Source organism: Dermacentor albipictus, chromosome 3, assembly GCF_038994185.2.
Source record: "Dermacentor albipictus isolate Rhodes 1998 colony chromosome 3, USDA_Dalb.pri_finalv2, whole genome shotgun sequence".
In the NCBI taxonomy this organism is placed as follows: Eukaryota; Metazoa; Arthropoda; class Arachnida; order Ixodida; family Ixodidae; genus Dermacentor; species Dermacentor albipictus.
This window is the reverse complement of record NC_091823.1, coordinates 192,496,531-192,519,438: the sequence shown is the minus strand read 5'-3', so window position 1 is coordinate 192,519,438 and position 22,908 is coordinate 192,496,531. Positions and strand designations below refer to the sequence as shown.

The 22,908-nt window shown below is 47.8% G+C and overlaps 1 protein-coding gene across 1 annotated transcript in view; it reads right to left on the bottom strand.

Moving 5' to 3' along the window:
* The window catches only part of LOC135908719 (uncharacterized), a 212,176-nt gene that overhangs the window by 70,280 nt on the left and 118,988 nt on the right, over positions 1-22,908 (bottom strand). The window contains exon 4 of the mRNA XM_070536551.1: positions 34-97. Within this exon, the coding sequence (XP_070392652.1) occupies positions 34-97 (64 nt within the window). The remainder of the gene's footprint in view (positions 1-33; positions 98-22,908) is intronic.

Below are 22,908 nucleotides of genomic sequence, written 5' to 3'. Positions count from 1 at the left end.
AATAATAATAATGTTCTCGACGTCAAGACTCACCTTCGCGGTCTCTCGTGCTGCAACTGCTCCTCTAGCTTTCGGTATAACCACCTTCAATATGAGCCTGCAATGAGGTTATAAAGCTTCAGGAGAAAAGAGATGCTTGTGTCAAGGCTTCGTGACGGTGAATAATTAGAATGTTGCGGAACGACAGGTCGCAAAACTAACTAATTATTGCACTCAGGCAAAACGACAGTGACGAGCGTATGCGTCAATGGGCGAAATTTAATCTACAGGGCCGACGCGTCGACTATTTATATATGACACGTTGAAGCTTCCACCGTAATTTAATGCTCGCATACCATGCAAAAACTACGGCGCTACTCGCGTCGCGCACACACACTGATTATTCATGGTGGGCCGACAACATGCGCAACAGATAATCGACTACTATAATCAAGAATGTTCTGATACGTGTGTGTACATCTTGCGCCGGGCAATAACATTCGACATTTGTTCTCTGGTTATAGGAAAAATGATAATCAAAGAGGCGTGTCACTGTGTACTGATTACATGTTGACCACCCATAACAAATGGCATGTTTCTAGCAAATGTGTCTTTCACCTGTATTTTTGTCAGTGTATACATATATCTTGGAAGAACAAATTTATTGTCCATGCGGAACATTTAAATGACTGGATGGATGGTGCCGAGATAGATGGCTAGAGTCAGAAAAATATTGCAACGCACAAACAAATGTCCAAATCCTTGACATCGGTGTCAACATTTGGAACAGAAGACTGAGTCGTCCAAGCAATAAAGAACGTACGAGTGCAATGTCAACAAAACCACAAAAATCTGGTAAGAAGAGGAACAGATAGGAACCAAAAACAAAACTGACATAGTGTTCACAAAACGGTCGCAAATGACCACAAAAAGCCGATTAACAAAGTTTTCAGGACATCAATAGAAGTGCAGTGAGTAGCCCCACTCGTGTGAAAGACGTCCTGAAAGTGTTCGCTGAAGTGCACTGTTATTACTCTCAACACTTACAGTACCTGTATTTAAGGCAGTGCTGAAGAGTTAACTGCAACAGCTACGCATTTCACCCCAGATATCTCCGCGAACATTAAAGAACAGTCAGTTTCGCCCGAAAGGCGATGTAAGTAGCGATAATAAAGAATTAATTTTAAAGAAATAATAACAAAGAATGCAAGTTTGGCAGTTTTATTGAGCACGTAATTTGCACTAGACATTCGCGTACTAACTATAAACAAGCATGATGTTACGCGCAACAAGACATACATGAACAGACCTCACTCGATCACCGCAAGCACTCATTGTGAGGCTGCCTGGCTGAGAAAGACCGCTTTCTACGTTCCGCTACTGGGACGAACGTAGCGTTGGTATGCCCGTCTGCTGCCATCGTCAGTTGAATAAAGAATCGTTACGTTTTTATGTTGAGATTCCTCTTTTGGCAGACATGACATCCCACATCTGCTGACCCGGACAACGAAGAACAACGCATCGCCATAGACGTACAAGACGCCCTTCAACGACAGCTGGAACTTCTCAACAGACAGCTTCACACGCAGCAAGAGGTGATCCAGAAGCAAGAGCAACAGCTTCACGAACGGCACGACCGCCTCAATGGTTCCGTGCAGCAGCATCCTGCCGACTCCGTCGAGGACGTCACAACCCCGGCAGATGGCATCCCGCACGCTGCCCCGCTCGGCATCTGGCGTGTCGCTGTAAAGCTTCCGCCGTTTTAGGCCGACTCACCCCAGGTATGGTTCGCCCAAGTTGAGGCCCAGTTCTCCCTCGCGCACATCACGCAAGACCGGACCCGCTACGACAATGTCGTCGCCCACCTCGATGCCCGCTACGCCAGCGAGGTCCGGGATGCCCTTGCCAACCCACCAACGGCAACCTTTACGAACACCACAAAACTGAACTCATTCGCCGCCTGTCACTCTCGGAAGACCAGAAGGTGCGACCACTTCAGTCCGCAGAACTTGCCGAGCGCAAGCCTTCACAGCTCCTCCGCCACATGCGTGCTCTCGCGGGCAACATGGAAGTCCAGGATTCGGTACTGCGAACTCTTTGGCTTCAACGACTTCCACCGCATGTCCGGGGAATTCTGCAGGCTCATCTTACGCTACCTCTCGACCAACTTGCCGGGATCGCTGATCGTGTCATCGAGGTCTCCGTGCCGCCGTTGTCACCCACCAGCGCGGCAAACCGGTCCACAATCAAAAGTTACGACTCGCTCCGCCTGCACGTCCAGCTTAAAAACCTACGCCGTGACCTTCATAGGAATTTTGTCATCGCCGACGTCACCGAGCCAATCATCAGCTCAGACATTTTGGCGCATTACAACCTCCTTCCGGACTGCCGCCACGACCGTCTCATCGACGCGACAACGAGACATTCCGCGCCAGGACAGCGAACGACTACCCACCAGCCAAGCGTCAAGGTACTCAGTGTCGAACATAATTCACCGTACCACGCCATCCTCGCCGAATTTCCCGGTTTGACGCGCCCCAGCGGGTTGCCACGTGATGTGCAACACACCACAGTGCACTACATCTGCACCACCCCAGGCCCCCCGGTTTTCTGTCGCGCCCGTCGCCTTGCCCCGGACCGCATGCGCATAGCCAAAGCAGAGTTCGAAGCCATGCTCCGGGAGGGAATCGCCCGCCCCTCCGATGGCCCATGGGCCTCGCCACTTCACCTCGTCCCGAAGAATACCGAAGGCTGGCGGCCCGGTGGAGACTACCGTGCCCTCAATGCCCGCACAGTTCCGGACAGGTACCCCGTTCACCATATACAGGAGTTCGCCCATTGCATTTCTGGCTAACACGTTTTCTCCGTGCTAGACTTGGACAAGGCCTACACACAGATACCAGTCAATCCAGACGACGCCCCGAAAACTGCAATCATTACTCCTTCCGGCTTGTTCGAGTTTCCCTTCATGAGCTTTGGCCTGAGGAACGCCGGACAAACCTTTCAACGCTTCCTCGATGAAGTCGTCCGCGGCCTCGACTTCTGCTTCGTCTACCTTGACGACATATTGGTCTTTTCCCGCAACACCGACGAACACCACAGGCACCTCCGTCTGCTTTTCCAACGTCTCGATGACCACGGCCTACTCGTCAATGTCCCAAAGAGCACGCTCGGCGCTTCAGTCGTCAAATTTCTCGGCCATGAAGTTTCGTCAGAGGGAACTCGACCCTTACCTGAACGCATCTCAGACATGCAAAAGTACACTCAACCAACCACCGCTAAAGACCATCGCCGTTTCCTCGGCATGCTGAACCTTTACAGGCGTTTCTTGCCACACGCAGTCGAGTATCAGGCTCCCCTCCATGATGCCTTGGCTGGTCTACGAGGAAACCAACCCGTCACGTGGACACCTGCTTTAACGCAACTTTTCGAAAAATGCAAAGCTGCTCTTTGCACCGCCACTCTTCTCTCCCATCCTGTGCCAGACGCTCCCTTGGGGCTCTTCACGGACGCCTCTAGCATCGCCGCAGGCGCCGCCCTGATTCAGCGCGTAGACTACACCTGGCATCCCTTGGCGTTCTTCTCCAAGAAACTCTCAGCTCGCGAAACGACCCCTTCTGCGGCCAGCCCCACCGACGAAACCACGACCCCCGCCCCGTCGAGTTCGCCAGCTTACTACAGAGAACTTCTGGCGATATACGAAGCAGTTCAGCACTTTCGCCGCATTCTCGAAGCACAGCACTGCACTATCCACACCGCCCATAAACCTCTGACCTACGCCTTTTCTCAACGCCGCGACAAACTACAGCCGGTCCAGCAGAACCAGCTCTCGTTCACTGCCCAGTTTACCACCGACATCCAACATGTCAGCGCGAATGACAACGTGGTCGCCGACGCGCTTTCACGTGTGGCAGCTATTAGCCCTTCGCAGATAACAGCTGATGTCCTCGCCAAGGATCAGACTACGGACGCCGAACTGCAGGAGCTTCTTAAGGACGGGTCCTCGCTACAGCTGCAGCAAGTCCCCATACCCGAATCGACAACGACTATCTACTGCGACATATCAGCAGCACGAAGCAGGCCTTACGTGCCCCTTTCCCATTGCCGTGGCCTCTTTAACCAGCTACATTACCTCAGCCATACCGACATACGCGCCTCTGCACGCCTCGTGGCCGACCGCTATGTCTGGCCCTCCATGCAGCGCGATTGCCGCACCTAGGCGCGCTAAAGTCACCAGGCATGTCACTTCACCACTCAGCGCATTCCCCCAGACCTCTGGTCGGTTTCAACACGTCCGCCTTGATATCATAGGGCCCTTGTCTCCAGCTGGACGCTATCGCTACTGCCTCACCACCATCGATAGGGACACCCGATGGCCTGAGGCATGGCCGCTCGAGGAAATCACTACAGAAGACGTCGCCTCGGCCTTCTTCGCCGGCTGGATTGCCCGCTTCGGGCCCCCTCACCGCGTCACCACCGACCAAGGACGAAAGTTTGAATCGCGCCCTTTTCCGGCTGCTCGGGCTGACCATCGGGTTCGAACGCTCGCGGACCACCAGCTACCACCCATGCGCCAATGGGATGATCGAACGTTTCTATCGACAGTTCAAAGCAGCCATCATGTGCCACCCGTACTCAACCTGGCCTGAAGCCATCCCAGCCGTCACCCTAGGTCTTCGCGCCACCTTCAAGCCCGACATTCAGGCTACACCCGGAAAGCTCGTCTACGGGGAACCCCTCCGTCTCCCAGGCGAATTTCTTGCTGCACCGCCATCCACCACCGCGAATTCAGATCCCACCAATTTCATCGCCCGCCCGGCTCCGACATGACATCCCACAAATGCATTGTCCTGGTTTTAGAACATTCGTATTCTGTAACAACTTGTGTTAGCGCATATTAAAATACATGTTGCTCAACTCTTGCGTGGTTCTTGCAGTACTCGCGACAACACGAAAACTTTTAAGCTGAGCACGTTCGACGTACACATTCATTCGCACAGATGTACAACAATACACGTGCTGACAAAACGTTACGCAGGAAATCTGCATTTTGCTGCCCTTGGCACCGTGCGCCGGCCAGTCGACGCTTCAGCCGGGGAGATGGGAAAGAAGCGGCTGCTTTGACTTAAAGAACGAATCCTCCTTACTGCAGGTGTTTCTTATCTGTGCGTGCAAGAAGCGCAGGGAAGTGAAGGTTAGCGGATGCAATGCAAGAGTGAGCAAGGCTCCACAGATCGTACGCCTGCGAACACATCAAAGGCCTGGTCCATGGTTGCACGTAGGCTGGGTCTACGCGCGTACTGTTTTGCACCGTGCGCCGGCTATCACAAACATTTGGTTCCGTGAAGCTTCGCTTTGCAGAAGCATTGACATCTGGGCCCGTTGGTACATGGAGGAAAAAAAGCAGTCACAAAATACAAGGGTGAAGAAGAGCTGTTCACACCACAACGACTGGGTGGTGCGAACCCAGTCTTTGTGGTGTGAACAGCTCTTCTTGTCCTTTGACTTTAGTGACTGGTTTTTCCTTCAAGCTTAACTTACCATGGGAAGAAGGCACTTCCGGCTGCAGTCAATGAATCGAAACGCGGAGACAGAAATGACACTCTGCCTCCTTGCCGGTGCGCTGCCGTAATAATGCGCGGTCGCCCGAAATTTCTTCAATGACGCACGACAATTCCTCAAGCCACAGCGAGAACACGTGTGTGTCCTCATAAACTTCAGATGGATCGCAAATAGCTTGGTGTGTCGTACGTGTCGCCAGTGCATTCTTGCATTGCAGTGAGAATGCCTACAATTTTTTTCGTATCGCCAGACGTCTAGCTCGCAAGTCTGTCTGACAGCCCCAGGTAGTCCAAGCCCAGAAAAGCAAGTACAAGGGAGTGATAAAAGTGACTATTAGAAAAAAAAAACACGCAAGAACTGGGCAGCGGCCGGTACCTGCAGTTGATGCGAACATTATATGTTGGCTGCGCTGGTAAACGTTTATTTTCAGAGAAGCCGATAACAGCAGACGGTTCGACCTCACGGCCCCATTTGCGATGTCCAGTATCAACTTTTTTCAACTTGACTTCGGCAACGGTAATGCGATGAGACATCGCGATTGTATCCTTTTGTTTAGTATTGCAGGGCACGCGTGCATCCGAGCAGCCCGTTGCGCGCAGTGCGGCGTGGTTTCGCGAGAAATGTAAACAAGAGAGATGAACTGGTCCGACATGATGGCAGAGCAACGCCAACTTCCGGCTTCACCTAGTTTAACAAAGGGTGACGTCACGGCCCCTACTGTTTTTTCCTTCCTCCATGTGCCGTATGCTGTAGGTGGGAGCGAAAGCTTGCGAGAGCGAGCCCAGAAGGATAGTGGCTTAATGCAGCACCGTATTCCCGCACTTGCAAGGGAGGAAGTCTGTGTGGGTCCACGCCGTCTTCTCGCGAGCGCAAGGGGATGGAGCGCGGAGAAGTGCGCGGGCTAGGAGGGGGATGTTAGGGAGCAGGTTAGTGCGCCTCTTGTCTTTTATTCCAGCTGCGGTGGTTGAGCTCGGCTTCACGTGTCTTGGAGGTGATCTGCTCAGGTTTCGAAGGCTGATGGCTTTGTGTGCGCTGTGTTTTAGCGCGCCTCGCTGGCGTCGCAGCGAGAGGGAGCACGAAGGGAAATCCACTCGCCGCTGCTGCCGCCTTCATCATGCGAGCGAGTACTCTGACAGCGAGTGTTCACGGTCATTGAGTGAGATGTGTTTCTGTTCCCCTGTGTGTACTTGATAACGTGCTCTTTCATGTAATTGCTAAGCGAATGTTTACAGCAGTTTGTGCAGCTTATAAAATGAATAACCTGGCTTCGGTTAGATGTCTAATAATTTGCTACCGCAATCAATGCTTCGCCTGTCGGCCGAAACTGTGACTTCAGTTAGTGGCCTTGGCATTATAAGGAAATTAACGACTACGGCGATATTTCGCCATGAGTGTCCGCATATTTGCCATTGCAATACAGTTCCAAACCTCCCCTTTCCGTAAGGTGTGGCTCTGGGTGAGTTTGTTCTGCATTATTAGGAACAGCGCGTAACGGCTAGGCCTCAAAACATACAAGAGGAGAGGCGCGGAGTTCCAACTGCCCTTATTGATAGCCAAACTAATATTTATACTGACGCCTGGTGGGCTGACGCCACGCATAAAGAAACATGTCAGCAAGAAGGAACGCACGAAACGAAGAAACCAGCCAACAAAAGATGAAATACAGATATAGATGTCCTGCCGCCAAATGAAAACCTACTGCAGGCGTGAAAGATAATGTAGTTCTGTTTTTGGACAACCACAAAGGCTTGCTTGCGCATTCATCGCCTAGCGTTACGATGTCTTGATATTAGATAGCTTCCCGTCTAGGCAGTTCAGTGGTCATTCTAATAATTTCTGTGACTTCAAAATGAGGTTGACATGCACCGTGTTTGCAATGGAAAGCTAAAAAACTTGAGGGACACTTACGCTTCGCCTTTAACAGTGGAACGCGGCAACATCAACATATTCTTTAGTGTTTCTCCTGCTTCCTGGAAACAGCAGCTTCTGTAACCTTAACGTTTACCGGGAAATGCTGGCAGCGAACGCTATGCACGAAGACAAGTTTTCAGTTAGCAACGCGACCTGTTGCGTGGGCCACGGATTGGCAGAGGCGAGCGCTATCTGGATGGGGTTGCAAGGAAGCGGGCACGCCGCTCTGTGAATGGTAGAAACGCTGGAGAAGAGATTTGTGCTGGAGTTTCCGCGTAATTATGTTTTCTCGTGCATTCAAATTACAAAGTGTCAGTCGTAATTTACGATTTTTCTGGTGCGTTTTAGTCTGAGAAATTCAAATAATTTAGTAACGTCCTTGCGCTACACGGAGGGCCGGCGAGGTTGAGTATGCGTGGTTCGGAATGATTTATCCCCCACAAGATGTTCAACGTCGGACGCGGGATGGCGGCGCCAGATTTTCTGCGACACGGGGTCTTTGATGCTCTGAAACTGAAAACGCCATGTTTCCGCAGCCTACCATTTAGTTTCTCCTCGTTTTTCTCCCGTACTTCTTTCCACAGTACAGAACGACTACGTAGGCCACACCTAGAGTTGCACGAAACAAACCTGCTGCTGTGCTTTGCTTGGCGCGGACTGTCTTCAGTGGACTCCCACGTGGCTTTGAACAGGTGTCGAAGTTGTCGGGAGCTGAAAACACAACCTGGACGCTCACCCTTCCCAGGATACTTTATAGCAAGTATGACACAGGTCGTGGATAGGAAATAATGGCCACTTTTTCCTTTTTTCCATGATCCACCTGGATTACGATAAAAGAACTGAGTGGGTTGGTAGGCATTCAGGATGTAGTTTTGCGCAGTGGTCACAAATCGACGAGGACAAAGCAGAAACACGCGGAACAGGCGCTGACCCTCAAATGATGTTTAATGTGAAAAAACATTAAGAAAAAAAAACAATCCGCAATCTTTGAACACGGGACGAACCACTGGAAGCGTTGTTATCTTCTTGGCGCATAGTCCAATCTAAAGCCCCAAACTAGCTTGTACCGTACGCTGGTATACGTGCTCAATACATTATCAAATTCCTCGAGCCATTGCCGAAGAAACGTCAGTTGATAGTTACCGCCTCTCCTATGTGTTTCTGCTTCGTCCTTGTCGATTTGTGAGCGCTTCATCAAAATTTACCTGGGCTCCTGCGCAAAGCCTAGTTCGGCTCCTTCAAAGACTATCCGTGCCAAGGCCAGCGCATACGGAAGCTTTTTTCATGGAATGTACGTGTGACCAACGAGAACGCTCGGTCCTGTGGAAAGAAGAGCACTAGCCCACGAAATATTGCTGGGCAGGCCAACGTGTGGATTCGCTCCGCGGAGCGCGAGTAAGCCCAGCGCGGCTGAGTATAGGAGCTGATTTGGCCAAGAGCAGCGACGCCTACAGGTGTGTCTTGGTGACGTCTGCTAGATTCCTTGGGCCCACCAAGTCTGCGTTTCGTTCCGGTGGAGTGAACTTGATGTAATCTCAAGAAAACAAAACCGTTTGAGAATGCTATACGTGAATTGCGAACTGAATATTCTTTGAAGTGCGCCATAAATTTTGCCGCTCCAGTCCATGTTCTTGCTCATATATTAATGGCCTTGCTATTGTTTGTCACCTAACAGTTCTGCATCTTTATGCTAAAACTAATGAACATAAACTTGACCTAGTTCAAAAATACTCTCTTTTATTAAAAAAAGCAGTGCCCAGGGCTCACTTGTGCTCTGGGCGTCTCGCTGATATGTAATGTTTAACGTTTTTTGCCATTTTCGTGACAGTCATTTCGTTAAGGATAAGCAAGAAGCCGATCGCACGACCAGCTGAACAAGATCAGTCATTTGCTCAATCGCGCATTTTTGGACGACGTGCCTTTACAGGCTCGCATTAGCTCGATTCCTGGGAGAGCTCAACGCCAGAAGTGATGGACTCTGAGAATGAGTACTCCGTAGCCATGGGCCGCCGTACGAAGAAGATGCGCCGTATGTTGACTGAGACGACTTCATCGAATATTAGTGAGCAGAAATTCCTCAAGGTTTCTTACGCGCCGCTCTCAACGTCACACAGCACGACCTCCCTCAGCAGGCAGTTTCTAACCGAATATTTTGAAAGTGTGGCTCCTGTGCAAATCAACGAGATCTGGATCAACGCTCGCAAGACAATCCTGACGATAGATATGAAAATTCCGCAATACTGGAGAAGGTTAAGAGCATTCTACAGTTAAGCGCAATCCCCGTCCGCTCCTTTATTACTTACAGGAAGGAGACAACGACTGGTGTTATTTTCGCCGTGGAGCTTGAAATCAGGTAAGCGGACCTCAAGAGTCTCTGGAGGTCATCTGTGTGCATTCTTGAGATTCACCGCTTGGAGAAATCCCGATGTATCAAGTTATTATTTGCTGCTTCGACATTGCCAGCGTCTGTCAAGATGGGCTACGTGATACATCCTGTACGACAATTTGTTCCGAGGCCTCATCAGCGCCGAAAATGTCTAAAGACAGAACACGTGAGCGCTGTTTGAAGAAGTAAAGCCACCTGCTCGCGTTGCGGTGGAGAGCATAATACCATCGACTGTGATGCGTCTTTATTTAAATGTCTCAATTGTACTGGCTCTCAGGAAGCGGCTTCGAAGGAATGTCCGAAGATGAAACCAGAAGTTCCTATTCTAGGAAAAATTGCAAGAGACCAATCTTCACGAAAAGAGGCTGCTCAATCTGTTCGCCAGAGTGACCAACGCTCTCGAAAGAAACGCCAAAAAGCCGCTTCAGAAGAACTACATAGCGACGCGCAGGCGCCACGACCACCTCTGCCTGCGCGTGCATCGAAAACGGTAAGAGCGCCTACTGCAATTATAAGGTCGGTGAGAGCACGCGGCAAATATTCACCTCCACCGGCTAATACAGACACGGAATGGCCTTTGCTGCCCTCTAGGCCGACGGCTATGCCAGCGAGCCCTAGTTATCTGCGCCATGAAGTTAACAATGATAAGGCCAATGAAACCGGTGACACTACGGGAAGGCAAGGAGATGGGCACAATGTGAAATAAAGCGTTCAGAATATGCTGAAGCATCTGGTAGGTTCAATGTGCGTGATTCTCGGTGTCTCCAGAATGCGGCCGCTAAAAGTGCCCTGCAGGTGCTTCCCGTGCTGGAGCCGCTCATTGCAACTCTTTACGCGCTGTAAACTTTCTTTAGCGCTCAGCTTGTGCTGCTCACGCAGAGAAGGCCAACACACCAGCTTCGTCTTAGGGCCCCTAATTTTAGGTTCACATGAACTGGTGACTACAGACTAGATACGGAACCCGATAGTGCCTTCATGGAGAAGATTTCTTAATGTTTATCATCAGAATGTTGAACTTGCTTTCACCGTTGGGCATCCCTCTTTCTATGTCATCATCATTCGTCATCACACATTTGTGTCCCCGTTCCCACTCCCCCTGTGTAGAGTGGCAGGCTAGAGCGCGTTAGCTGAGGCGCTGAGGCCAACCTCTCTGCCTTCTTTCAAATAAATTATCTCTGTCTCTATTATTATTGAAAATGAATTCGGGCACACGTCGACCAAATGCATAATAAAATAGTTAACTAGCCAGCGCTCTCTCAAAGGAATTACGTTTGGCCACATGTAGCAGTTGGTTGAGGGTTATTTTGAAATTTATCTTAAGAAAACTTTTTTTCATCCAGATATGCGTTCAGAAAAAATGAAATGACGAGCTAAAGATAATCCTTTTCGAATAGGATAATAATTGATGTAGCCATTTTTTCTAGCAGATGTATCGCCGAGTAAAGTTACGTTACGAAGGAGTATGTCCTGCGAAATCGTTTCGTTCTTTGACAGTGCAGCGAATTAATTTTCATCCTTAATAGTTCAATGTACGAACTTGTGTGCACAAAGAAAAGGCATAACGCAGCGTCGTCGATCGCGACAAGGAAACTGACTGTCGGCGAATCTGAAGTGAAGCGGCTTTCATTGGGCCGCTGCTACACATGACGTGGAAATTTTCTGCTGACGTCAGAGATTGAGCTATTTGGATTTGCCATGAATATAGGTATACCAATGTGACTCCTGGATTTCATTGATGACTGATAAATGGGGTTTATTGCGCAAAGGTCAAAGAGCACCATTCATATGGTGATGGGTTTTCAATGAATCGTTTGTGAAATGGTGAAACGTTATTTGAATGCTGGATGTGGCATGGCTTTCATCATCATCATCATCAGCAGCAGCAGCAGCAGCAGCAGCAGCAGCAGCCTGGTTACGCCCACTGCAGGGCAAAGGTCTCTCCCATACTTCTCCAACAACCCCGGTAATGTACTAATTGTGGCCATCCCGTCCCTGCAAACTTCATCTCATCCGCCCACCTAAATTTCTGCCTCCCCTGCTACGCTTCCCTTCCCTTGGGATCCAGTCCGTAACCCTTAATGACCATCAGTTATCTTCCCTCCTCATTACATGTCCTGCCTATGCCCATTTATTTTTCTTGATTTCAACTAAGATGTCATTTACCCGCATTTGTTCCCTCACCCAATCTGCTCTTTTCTTATCCCTTAACATTACACCCATCATTCTTCTTTCCATAGCTCGTTGCGTCGTCCTCAATTTCAGCAGAACCCTATTCGAAAGCCTCCAGGTTTCTGCCCCATACGTGAGTACTGGTAACACACAGCTGTTATGCACTTTCCTCTTGAGGGATAGCGGCGACCTGCTGTTCATGATTTGAGAATGCCTGCCAAATGCACCCCAGCCCATTCTTATTCTTCTGATTATTTCCGTCTCATGATCCGGATCCGCCGTCGCTTCCTGCCCTAAGTAGGCGTATTCCCTTACGACTTCCAGTGCCTCACTGCCTATTCTAAATCGGTGTTCTCGTCCGAGACTGTTAAACATTACTTAAGTTTTCTGCAGATAAATTTTTAGACCCACTCTTCTTTGCCTCTCCAGGTCAGTGAGCATGTATTGCAATTGGTCCCCTGAGTTACTAAGCAAGACAATATCATCAGCGAATCGCTAGTTACTAAGGTATTCTCCATTAACCTTTATCCGCAATTATTCCCAATCCAGGTCTCTGAATACCTCCTGTAAACAAGCTGTGAATAGCATTGGAGACATCGTATCTCCCTGCCTGACGCCTTTCTTTTGTGGGATTTTGTTGCTTGCTTTATGGAGGACTACGGTGGCTGTGGAGCTGAGGTTTCGACAGAATCAAACGCTTTCTCGTAATCAATGAAAGCTGTATATAAGGGCTGGTAATATTCCGCACATTTCTCTCTTATTTGATTGATAGTGTGAATATGATCTATTGTTGAGTAGCCTTTACGGAATCCTGCCTGGTCCTTTGCTTGACAGACGTCAAAAGTGTTCCTGATTCTATTTGCGATTACCTTAGTAAATAGTTTGAGGCAACGGGCCGTAAGCTGCTCAGTCTATAATTTTTCAAGTCTTTGGCGTCACCTTTTTTATGGATTAGGATTATATTAGCGTTCTTCCAAGATTCCGGTACGCTCGAGGTCATGAGGCATTGCGTATACAGGGTGGTCAGTTTCTCTAGAACAATCTGTCCACCATCTTTCAACAAATCTGCTGTTACCTGATCCGCCCCAGCGGCCTTCCCCCTTTGCATATCTCCCAAGGCTTTCTTTACTTCTTCCGGCGTTACCTTTGGGATGTCTATTTCCTCTAGGGTATTTTCTCTTCCATTATTGTCGGGGGTGCCACTGGTACAGTATAAATCTCTATAGAACTCCTCAGCCACTTGAACTATCTCATTCATATTAGTAATGAAATTGCCGGCTTTGTCTCTTAACGCATACATCTGATTCTTGCCGATTCCTAGTTTCTTCTTCAATGTTTTTAGGCTTCCTCCGTTCCTGAGAACATGTTCAATTCTATCCCTGATAAATTTCCTTATGTCTGCTGTCTTACGCTTGCTGATTAACTTCGAAAGTTCTGCCAGTTCTATTCTAGCTGTAGGGTTAGAGGCTTTCATACATTGGCGTTTCTTGATCAGATCTTTTGTCTCTTGTGATAGTTTACTGGTATCCTGCCTAACGGAGTTACCACTGACTTCCAATGCACACTCCTTAATGATGCCCACAAGATTGTCGTTCATTGTTTCAACACTAAGGCCCTCTTCCTGAGTTAAAGCCGAATACCTGTTCTATAGCTTGATCTGGAATTCCTCTATTTTTTCTCTTACCGCTAACTCATTAATCGGCTTCTTACGTACCAGTTTCTTCCATTCCCTCCTCAGGTCTGGGCTAATTCGAGTTCTTACAATCCTGTGGTCCCTGCAGTACACCTTGCCGAGCACGTCCGCATCTTGTATGATGCCAGGGTTTGCGCAGAGTATGAAGTGTATTTCATTTCTAGACTCGCCATTCGGGCTCCTCCACGTCCACTTTCGGCTATCCCGCTTGCGGAAGAAGGTATTCATTATCCTCATATAATTCTGTTCCGCAAACTCTACTAATACCTCTCCCCTGCTATTCCTAGTGCCTATGTCATATTCCCCCACTGCCTTGTCTCCAGCCTGCTTCTTGCCTACCTTGGCATTAAAGTCGCCCATTAGTATGGTGTATTTAGTTTTCACTCTACCCATCGCCTATTCTACGTCTTCATAGAAGCTTTCGACTTCCTGGTCATCATGACTGGATGTAGGGGGGATGACCTGTACAACCTTCATTTTGTACCTCTTATTAAGTTTCACTACAAGACCTGCCACCCTCTCGTTAATGCTATTAAATTGCTGTATGTCACCAGCTATATTCTTATAAATCAGGAATCCGACTCCTAGTTCTCTTCTCTCCGCTAAGCCACGGTAGCACAGGACGTGCCCGCTTTTTAACACTGTATATGGTTCTTTTGGCCTGCTAACTTCACTGAGCCCTATTATACCCCACTTACTGCCCTCTAATTCCTCCAATAGCACTGCTAGACTCGCCTCACTAGATAACGTTCTAGCGTTAAACGTTGCCAGGTTCATATTCCAATGGCGCCCTGTCCGGAGCCAGTGATTCTTAGCACCCTCTGCTGCGTCGCAGTTCTGACCGCCGCCATGGTCAGTTGCTTCGGAGCTGCTGGGCACTGAGGGCCGGGATTCGATTGTCGTGCTCATATTGGAGGTTGTGGCCAAGTACTGCACCAGGGTGGTCAATCCTGCTCTGGTGAGGGAGTGCGTTGCCGGTTCTGGTCACCGGGATCAGGCAACACTCGAGGCCTGTTTGTGCAATTTTATCAACACGCGGATTTTTTTCTTCTTTTTTAGGCCTTTCTTTAGAAAGGCCTAAAATCAGTCGTAAATTGTGCACAATATATTAGTAAAACAATGACCATGACCAGAAATCTTAACTGTGACACTCTTGTTACGCACGGGTGTTGTAATAGAGCGTGTAAATGAACGCAGTACTGATGCCTCAACAGGGCCCTTGAATGCAAGGATCTGAAGACACGTGCTCTACTGGATGTACCGAAAGCTACAGCAGCCTCTGGGTAAGCAGCCATACTACGTAACATTTGCTTCAATAATGTGCAATGTAAGAATGTCATTTAAAATGCTAAAACTGATTCGGTGTCAAATAATAGGTTCATGCCAAGAAACTCTACTGGATGTAAAGGCATATGCGGTTGGTATGCCAAGGGAGTTTTTCCTCTCGAATTCTGCTTCCCCACACTCCACAAGGACGTGGATAACCGTCAGTCTTTCAGAACATCTAGCACATGTAGGAGGTTCATCAACAGTCAGCAAGAAGTTGTGTGTACCGTATCTGCGCCCTATTCTTAGTCGACTGAACACGACATTGGTTTCTCGTGATCTTATTATTGATGGAGAGGTGCTTAACTGTGTCTGATTAAATGCAGCTTATATGACGCCTGGGAGTCGCACAAGCGGACAGCAATGGAAGAGTTGAAATCTTTTGTTGCTGTGGCTGTGGTGAATTCGCAGCGAGCACGTCACCCTCGATGCCCCTGTGCCCGGGCATCCAGCACATGACACGTTGATTGCATGCATAAACAGCAAATAAGAGTGCATAAAGATCAATAATTACAGGATTGTTCTGCTTCTTTAGCGGTACTAATGCCTTCACAATGCTTAGGGAGTCGGTAAATATAATTGACTGTCCTAGTTTTACTTGTTTTATGTGTTTCACAGCAGATAATATTGCAGAGGCTTCAGCCGTAAAGATACTTGTTTGCGCATGTACAATGCCAAAGTCCGAAAAATACGGACCAACTGCTGCATAAAAAAACGCCGGCATGTGACTTGCATGCATCGGTGCAAACCTCCGGGCGCCAGTACTTCAACCGAAGTTCAAGGAAGTGCATTCGTGTATGCATCTAAGGAGCATGCTTACTGAATTCATTAAATGACATGTCACTGTAGCAAGGCTGACTAAGTGCAACTTCATGCTCATATGTATGAACTGCGCATGAGCCACTGCGGCGCTAGTTTGTATATATATCCCGTTCATTCTTCCAATAAAGTTGTTCATTGCCTGACCCCAACTCACCCACATGGTGGCAGTGGTGGGATCCGAAACGAAACTCAATAAACGTCAAATTTGTCACTGGTTTGTAGAATTCTTCAAATTTCTGAAGCAAAATGTCGACGTTCTTCCTATATGCTTGATTTTCGAATTTCAAGGCGCTGTAAGCTTTCCTGCTCTCATCCCCAACTGTTACAAGTAACGTTGCTGCTTGCACTTCTTTGGGCTGCTTACTTAACTGTGTAGCCGTGGAGAACAATGTGAACTCACATTTACAAGTTTTCCATCCAAGCCATGCGGATCCTGACATGGTCCAGGGCTGCCTTCAAGAAATACGCTAACGACAAAGGATCTACTACAACCGTGGTAGCAGGAAATTGTCGCCTGTGATGCCAGGTCACCAGGTCACAGTGTACGATACAAACCAGCGGACTTGGGCTCCCGCCGTCTTTCTCCGACCAGCCGATGAAAACCGCTCAACGATCGTCAAGACTCAGGACGGCCGGGAACTTTAGCGCACACGAGAACATCTCCGCCTGGTTGACCCACAACCGGAATCGAGCCTCGTGCCCGAAGACGTATCTTCCACAGAGCCCCCTCAAGAACTACGGGGAAGCACAAGACTTCGACGCGAGCCCTGTCGGTACCCTCAACAAGAGACACGGTAACCATGTATTAGTTCTCGTGTAAAAGGGAAGATGTAGCTAGGTCGAATAAGTGCAACGTCACGCTTATATGTATGAACTGCTCATGACGCACTGCGGCAGTACTTTGTATATATATCCCTTTCATTCTTCCAATAAAGTTGTTCATTGCCGGACCCCGACTCGTCCACAGTCACCTTCCACGAGCAGCCACTGCCACGCGGTTACAGCTTCACCGGAAGCATTAGATGGTATTCTACAAGTGGGACATGCATTTCTTCACTAAGATTCGTTACACGCAGCAAGAAGGGCTCCCTGGCTGTAGGCCGATTAATAAAAAGCATGGCACAGCACACATCGTTTGCACTTGTGCATCAAGGATGTTCAGGATTCCAGTTTACTTTCAGATATGTGAAGCTTGAATATGACCTATGCAGACGGCGTGAGTTTGATTCTAAATGGAAACTTTCTACAGGACTTGTCCTGAAATCAGTGGTCGCTGGGCATACACCTAGGTGGTGCACAGGGTCTAGAATTTTTAGCGTGTTTGGCGTTGCAGAATTATAGATCATAACACCATAGTGAAGGCGAGAGCGAACACGGCTCATGTACAAGTTCAGGCGACATTTTCGATCAGTACCCTATGTTGTCCGCCACAGAATTTTTAAAATGTTCACCGTCTTCATACATCTTGCCTTCAGATATTAAAGTTGGGGAATGAAAGTAAGCTTAAAACCTTGAATTATTCCAACTGTGGTAGAAAGTTTGTAAACAGGGATAAGGTGCCTCAGAAAGGCTGGCAACGTTTCGATAGGAGGACCTATCTTCGACAGAGGCGTCCTAGTCGTCCTCGGCATGTTAGCTTTAAAGGGTTAGTGCAGTCCCATCACGTGCGGGTGTTGTCACTAACGGCTGGTTTTAAAGGGAGAGACTACAGAGGTAATGAGCGCTGTCATCCCACGTCTGTGAGCGTCGTCCCCAAGACGAGGGGGCAAGAGCGGGAGAGTGGGAAGACGAGGATGAAAGAAAAGATTAGAGAAAAAAGAAACACCTGAGGCGACACCAAGACGAAAAGAAAGAAAGAAACAACAAGAAAGAAAACAAATAAAGAAAGACGGGGACATGGAAGGGCGTTGGGGAGGTAAGAGGTTAGCGAGCATTCAGGGGTGTCGCTGGGAGCATGTTTTTGTGGCATTAGAAGCATTTAACCGTTCGCGAGGAGGTCAGTGCGCGAGTAACACAAAAGACAAAAAAAAACATGAATTGAAAGAGTGACCTGAGCAGCATAGCAGCAATACGTCGAGTGAACTTGAAGTAGTCAAGATGGCGACGAGGAGTCTGCGGTGCAATGTATGGGGTAACTGAAAGGCAGCGGCGTGGTCCTTCAAGGGGCAATGCCCCAGTCGCTCAACGTAGGTGTCGTTACGGCGGCACCCAGAAATGGCGATACCCTGGGTTGAGGGGCCGAAAAAGGCATATTGACTTCGTAATGTATTGGTGAAGGTGTTTCAAAAAATATATTTAAAAAATTAAAAAAAGGAAAAGAGAGGGGGGGAACCGAAAGTGGAATAACAAACAGGAGTGTGACGTGCGCAGAAGCGGGTGGGCTCAAGTGTACATGGCAGAAGGGGGTCGTACAGTTATTATGAACATAAAAACCTGAACGAGTATATTAAATTGAGTAGTAGGCAGGAAAGAATTTTCTAAATGGAAAGGTGACCATAAGAATTAAGGTTAGCTGGTGGCCTAATGTGTTTTGTGTCCTGGTTGATGATATGCGAATTTCAGATTTAAGGTACCGCTTTTAAAGATTCCAAGTTGAAGCGTGCCAAATGAATTCCCGTCGGGTGCAGGCAGGTGTGTATGAGGTATGAGTCCGTAAATATTGTTTCGCGAGGTGAACGGAAGTTTGTTTGTAGTATATGGAGCCTTGCTTTGTCAAATATATGACCATGTTCATTAAAGTGGCTGGCTACTGCTTTAGTACATTATGTTCTGTGTCCGCGCGGTGACCGTTCAGTCTAGTATGAATTTGTTGTCCAGTCTCACCTATGTATTGTTTAGTACAAGCGGCACATTCTAGACAGTAGACTACGTTGCTTGCTGTGCAGGTGAAAGCCGAAGTTACCTTGTGTGCGTAATGCGACGCTGCACTTTTTACTGTAGTAGTAGATTACATATGTTTGCATGTAGAGCACCTGGGGCGGCCACAGGAGCTGGTTCCCAACTTCCTCTTTGTTTTTAGTTTTGCATGCACGAGTACATCTTTTGAATTAGTGTGGCCCCGGCAGGGGCGTCTGCGTCAGCAGGCGTTTGGTGTGTTGCGACACCACGTACCCGAGCATACGAGGGCTGGACCCTCCCACGTTTAACCGTGCGTGGCTTATCCGTGTCCGGGAAAAGGGGATCCTGTGTTGAGCCGATGCCGGGTGTATAGACCTTTACGGCCCCTGGGCGGAGCAACACACCTCTTTGGCCTCGGCTTCACATAGGCACCTCCGTACTGACCTACCCGGGGGAAATCGGTAGTTGCCTTTTCCTGTCCCCCCCCCCCCACATTTGTGTCTTTTTCTCTTCTTTTTAATCTTTCCTATCTTTCCTTTCTTCTATTTACTTCCTTCTTACCTGGCAGCGAGGGTTAACCTTGTGTGGGTGGCCCACGTTGCGTACTCCAGATTGGGGTATAGTAGCACCATACAACTGGCGAGGGCTTGTCTTACTCGTAGGAAATGCTCAGTCCCCATTTTGGACTCGGTGGTGGGTGGTTGGCGCTGCTGCCGAACTCAAGACCCCTATATGGCTTCAAGCAAACCACTATCCCCTGATCGGCCTCTGAAAAGAGGGCGCACCGATGCGAGCTTGCAATTCTTTTTAAAGAACAATGAGGAACACTTCCCTATGTACGATGTCATACACAGTGAAGGCAACACAAGCGTGCGCTAATTATCCCCTTCTTGGTGACGAAATGCCTCGTAAACATGATAGGACCTCTCTACAAAGCCACAAAGTTGTCCAATGGAGACCTGCTCCTTGAATTTAAAGATAAAACCCAGTATGATAAAACGAATGATTTGAAATACATTGGTGATGTAGCAGTCACTGTGTCGGCACATCGAACCATGAATACGAGCCGTGGAGTAATTTCTGAAGACGACTTCTTGGAGCTTAGTAACGAAGAGCTGCTTGAAGGTTTTCAGGACCAAAATGTCATCAAGGTAGAACGACTTCTAATCCGCAGGAATAGAGAACAACTTCGAACAAAGCACATTGTATTAACCTTTGGTACCAGTGTGTTGCCTATTGCAGTGGCTGCAGGCTATATCAAAGGGCGTGTTAGGCCATACATTCCGAATCCTCGACGGTGCTTTAAGTGCCAGAGGTATGGGCATGGATTCCAGACTTGCCGAGGAAGGCAGACTTGTGCGAAATGCAGCTCGAACGATCATCCATCAGACACTGGCGACTCATCTCCACATTGCGTGAACTGTGATGGAAGCCAGGGAGCCTACTCTAGAACGTGCCCTAAATGGAAGAAAGCAAAATAAATCATTTCACTAAAGGTCAAAGAAAATATAACAATTCACGAAGCAAGGAAACGTCTTTCATACTTAAATAACACATGCTTTTCCGAGGTGGCGCGATGGGGGGCAGCGTCACAAATCCCTCGGGAGTCTACCGCGGTCACTGATAGTGGTCCGGTAATCACTCCGCCTGCCACCCTGGTGGCTGCAGCAAGTGCTGCTCCATCAACATCGAAGGTTGGCCTGCCGTCTTCAGTTACGCAGGTCCCGAAGCTAATCCGAACTCCACAGCCTGGGCGCGAGTTTCAGCGCGTAGTTCACGATCCTCCAGCCACTCTGAGAAGGTTATGGAGGTCGATCAAAAATCCCCTGCGTCATCGACGCCGAAAGATCAGTGCTCTCTGTAGCGCGCTTGGAGAGAGAAAATTCCTGTAACTGCTCAACGAAAGGGACCGGTAACCTAAATGGTTACCGCCCTTGTATACATATCCATTTATCTTTACCACGTGCTCTTGAACACAGACAACAAAAATCTTCCTCGATATGGCTACAAAAATAATTAAGTGGAATGCCAGGAGCCTATTTCGTAATCTAGATGATGTCAACGATCTACTAGAGGAATATCAACCACGACTGTTCTGTGTTCAAGAAACACATTTAAAGTCTACACACAAGAACTTCTTAAGACAGTACATAATTTTCCGTAAAGATAGAAATAATGGCAATTCTTCTTCAGGTGGTGTGGCAATCATAGCCTAAAAGTCAGTAGCATGCCAGCATGTATCACTACAAAGTTCATTTGAAGCAGTGGCTGTTCGGGCTATATTGTTCAACCAACCTATAACTATTTGGTTCATATATTTATCGCCTGATGAACGGTTTGACACAGCAGAATTTGAAAAGCTGATTGACCAGCTTCCCGAACCCTATATAGTAATGGGAAACTTGAATGCTCACAGCCGATTCTGGGGTGACTCGAAATGTGATGCGAGAGGACGGGCAATTGAAAAGTTCCTTCTTTCATCTGGAGCCTGCCTACTTAACAAAACAGAGCCAAGTTTTTACAGTCCTACACAAAACGTATTCATGTATAGACTTTGCCATAGGGTCAGCATCACTTCTTCCATACCTGGAATGGAGAGTTATCAGTAATCCATATGGGAGCGGTCGTTTCCCAACACTCGTAGAAACAACAAAGTGGCGCGATGGACCAGCTTACCCCAAAAAGTGGAAACTTCATAGTGCAGACTGGTCGAAATTCAGAAACATAAGTAAACTGTGCCTGGAAGATGTGGACCACCTAGGTGTAGAGGTACTAGCCCTGTTCTGCTAAAAACTGCATAGCTCAGTCCTCTACAGATAAAGTCAATCCAAAGCCGTGGTGGAACAAAGAGTGCGAAATTGCAAAGACACGCCATACAAAGCATGGAGTAGATTTTCACGCTACCCAACCACAGAAAATCTAACAGAATTTAAGCGGTGCAAAGCAAATGGACGCCGTATCCGCCGAATATCCAAAAGAGAAAGCTGGACACGCTACATATCCTCAATAAACTCACACACGGATGTTAGCAAAGTATATAACAGGGTACGCAAGCTAAAAAGGACAACGTCTAAATCCTTTTCCTCTCGTCACTGGCTCTGGTGACTCAATAGAAGATCAAGCAAACACTCTTGGCGAGCACTTTGAAAGAGTATCAAATTCGGAAAATTATTTCGAAAACTTGTTAAACCATAAAAGAATAGCTGAAAATATTCCTCTGCGTCACAAAAAAGTCATCAGAAGGGTACAATAGACAATTAACGTTCCATGAACTCAAACTTGCAAGGCTCTTGTGGTAGCTCTGCTCCAGGTTCTGACACAACGCCATATGAAATAATTAAGAATCTGCCTTATGAGACCCTAAACTGCTTAGGTCTTTACATTAAGATTTTTGCAACTGGTCATATACCTTGATCTTGGAAAGAAGCAATAGTCCTACCAATACTCAAACACGGCAAAGACCCTTCCTCAGTGAACAGTTACAGACCAATTACACTCACTAGCTGCTTCCTTAAAGTATTTGAAAAAATGATTAACCGTCGCCTTGTGTTCTTTTTGGAACATAATGGTGTATTGGTACCTCGCCAATCTGGCTTCCGAAGAGCGAGGTCTACAACCGATAATCTAGTTCTCCTTGAATCATATATGCGTGATGCATTTGTACATAGCCAATACTGTGTATATGTATTCTTTGATCTTGAGAAGGCATATGATACTGCCTGGCGACACAGTATTTTGCAAGACCTGTCGTCCTATAGAATTTGTGGTAGTTTACTGAATATTTCGCAAAATTAACAATCTGCAAGAAAGTTCCGCGTAAGAATTGGCAACGCACTATCGCGCACATTTATTCAAGAAAACGGTGTACCACAGGGAGGAGTGCTAAGTTGCACACTTTTTATAATCAAGATGAACTCTTTCCGCTCTGTTATATCATCAATGGTGTGTTATTCTGCCTCTGTGGACGACATCCAAATCAGCTTTAAATCTTTCAACCTGTCCATATGTGAACGCCAGATGCAGTTGAGTGTTAATCGGCTCACGAAATGGGCCGAAAAAAACGGGTTTAGATTCAGTGCAGAAAAGACTTCCTTTGTGCTGTTTTCTAGACTAAGAGGGGTATGTCCTGACCCTTGCATTACGATGCGCGGGAGAAGCCTGGTAAATAGAACAGAACAAAAATTTTTGGGTGTTATCTTAGATTGTAAGCTAACCTTCATGC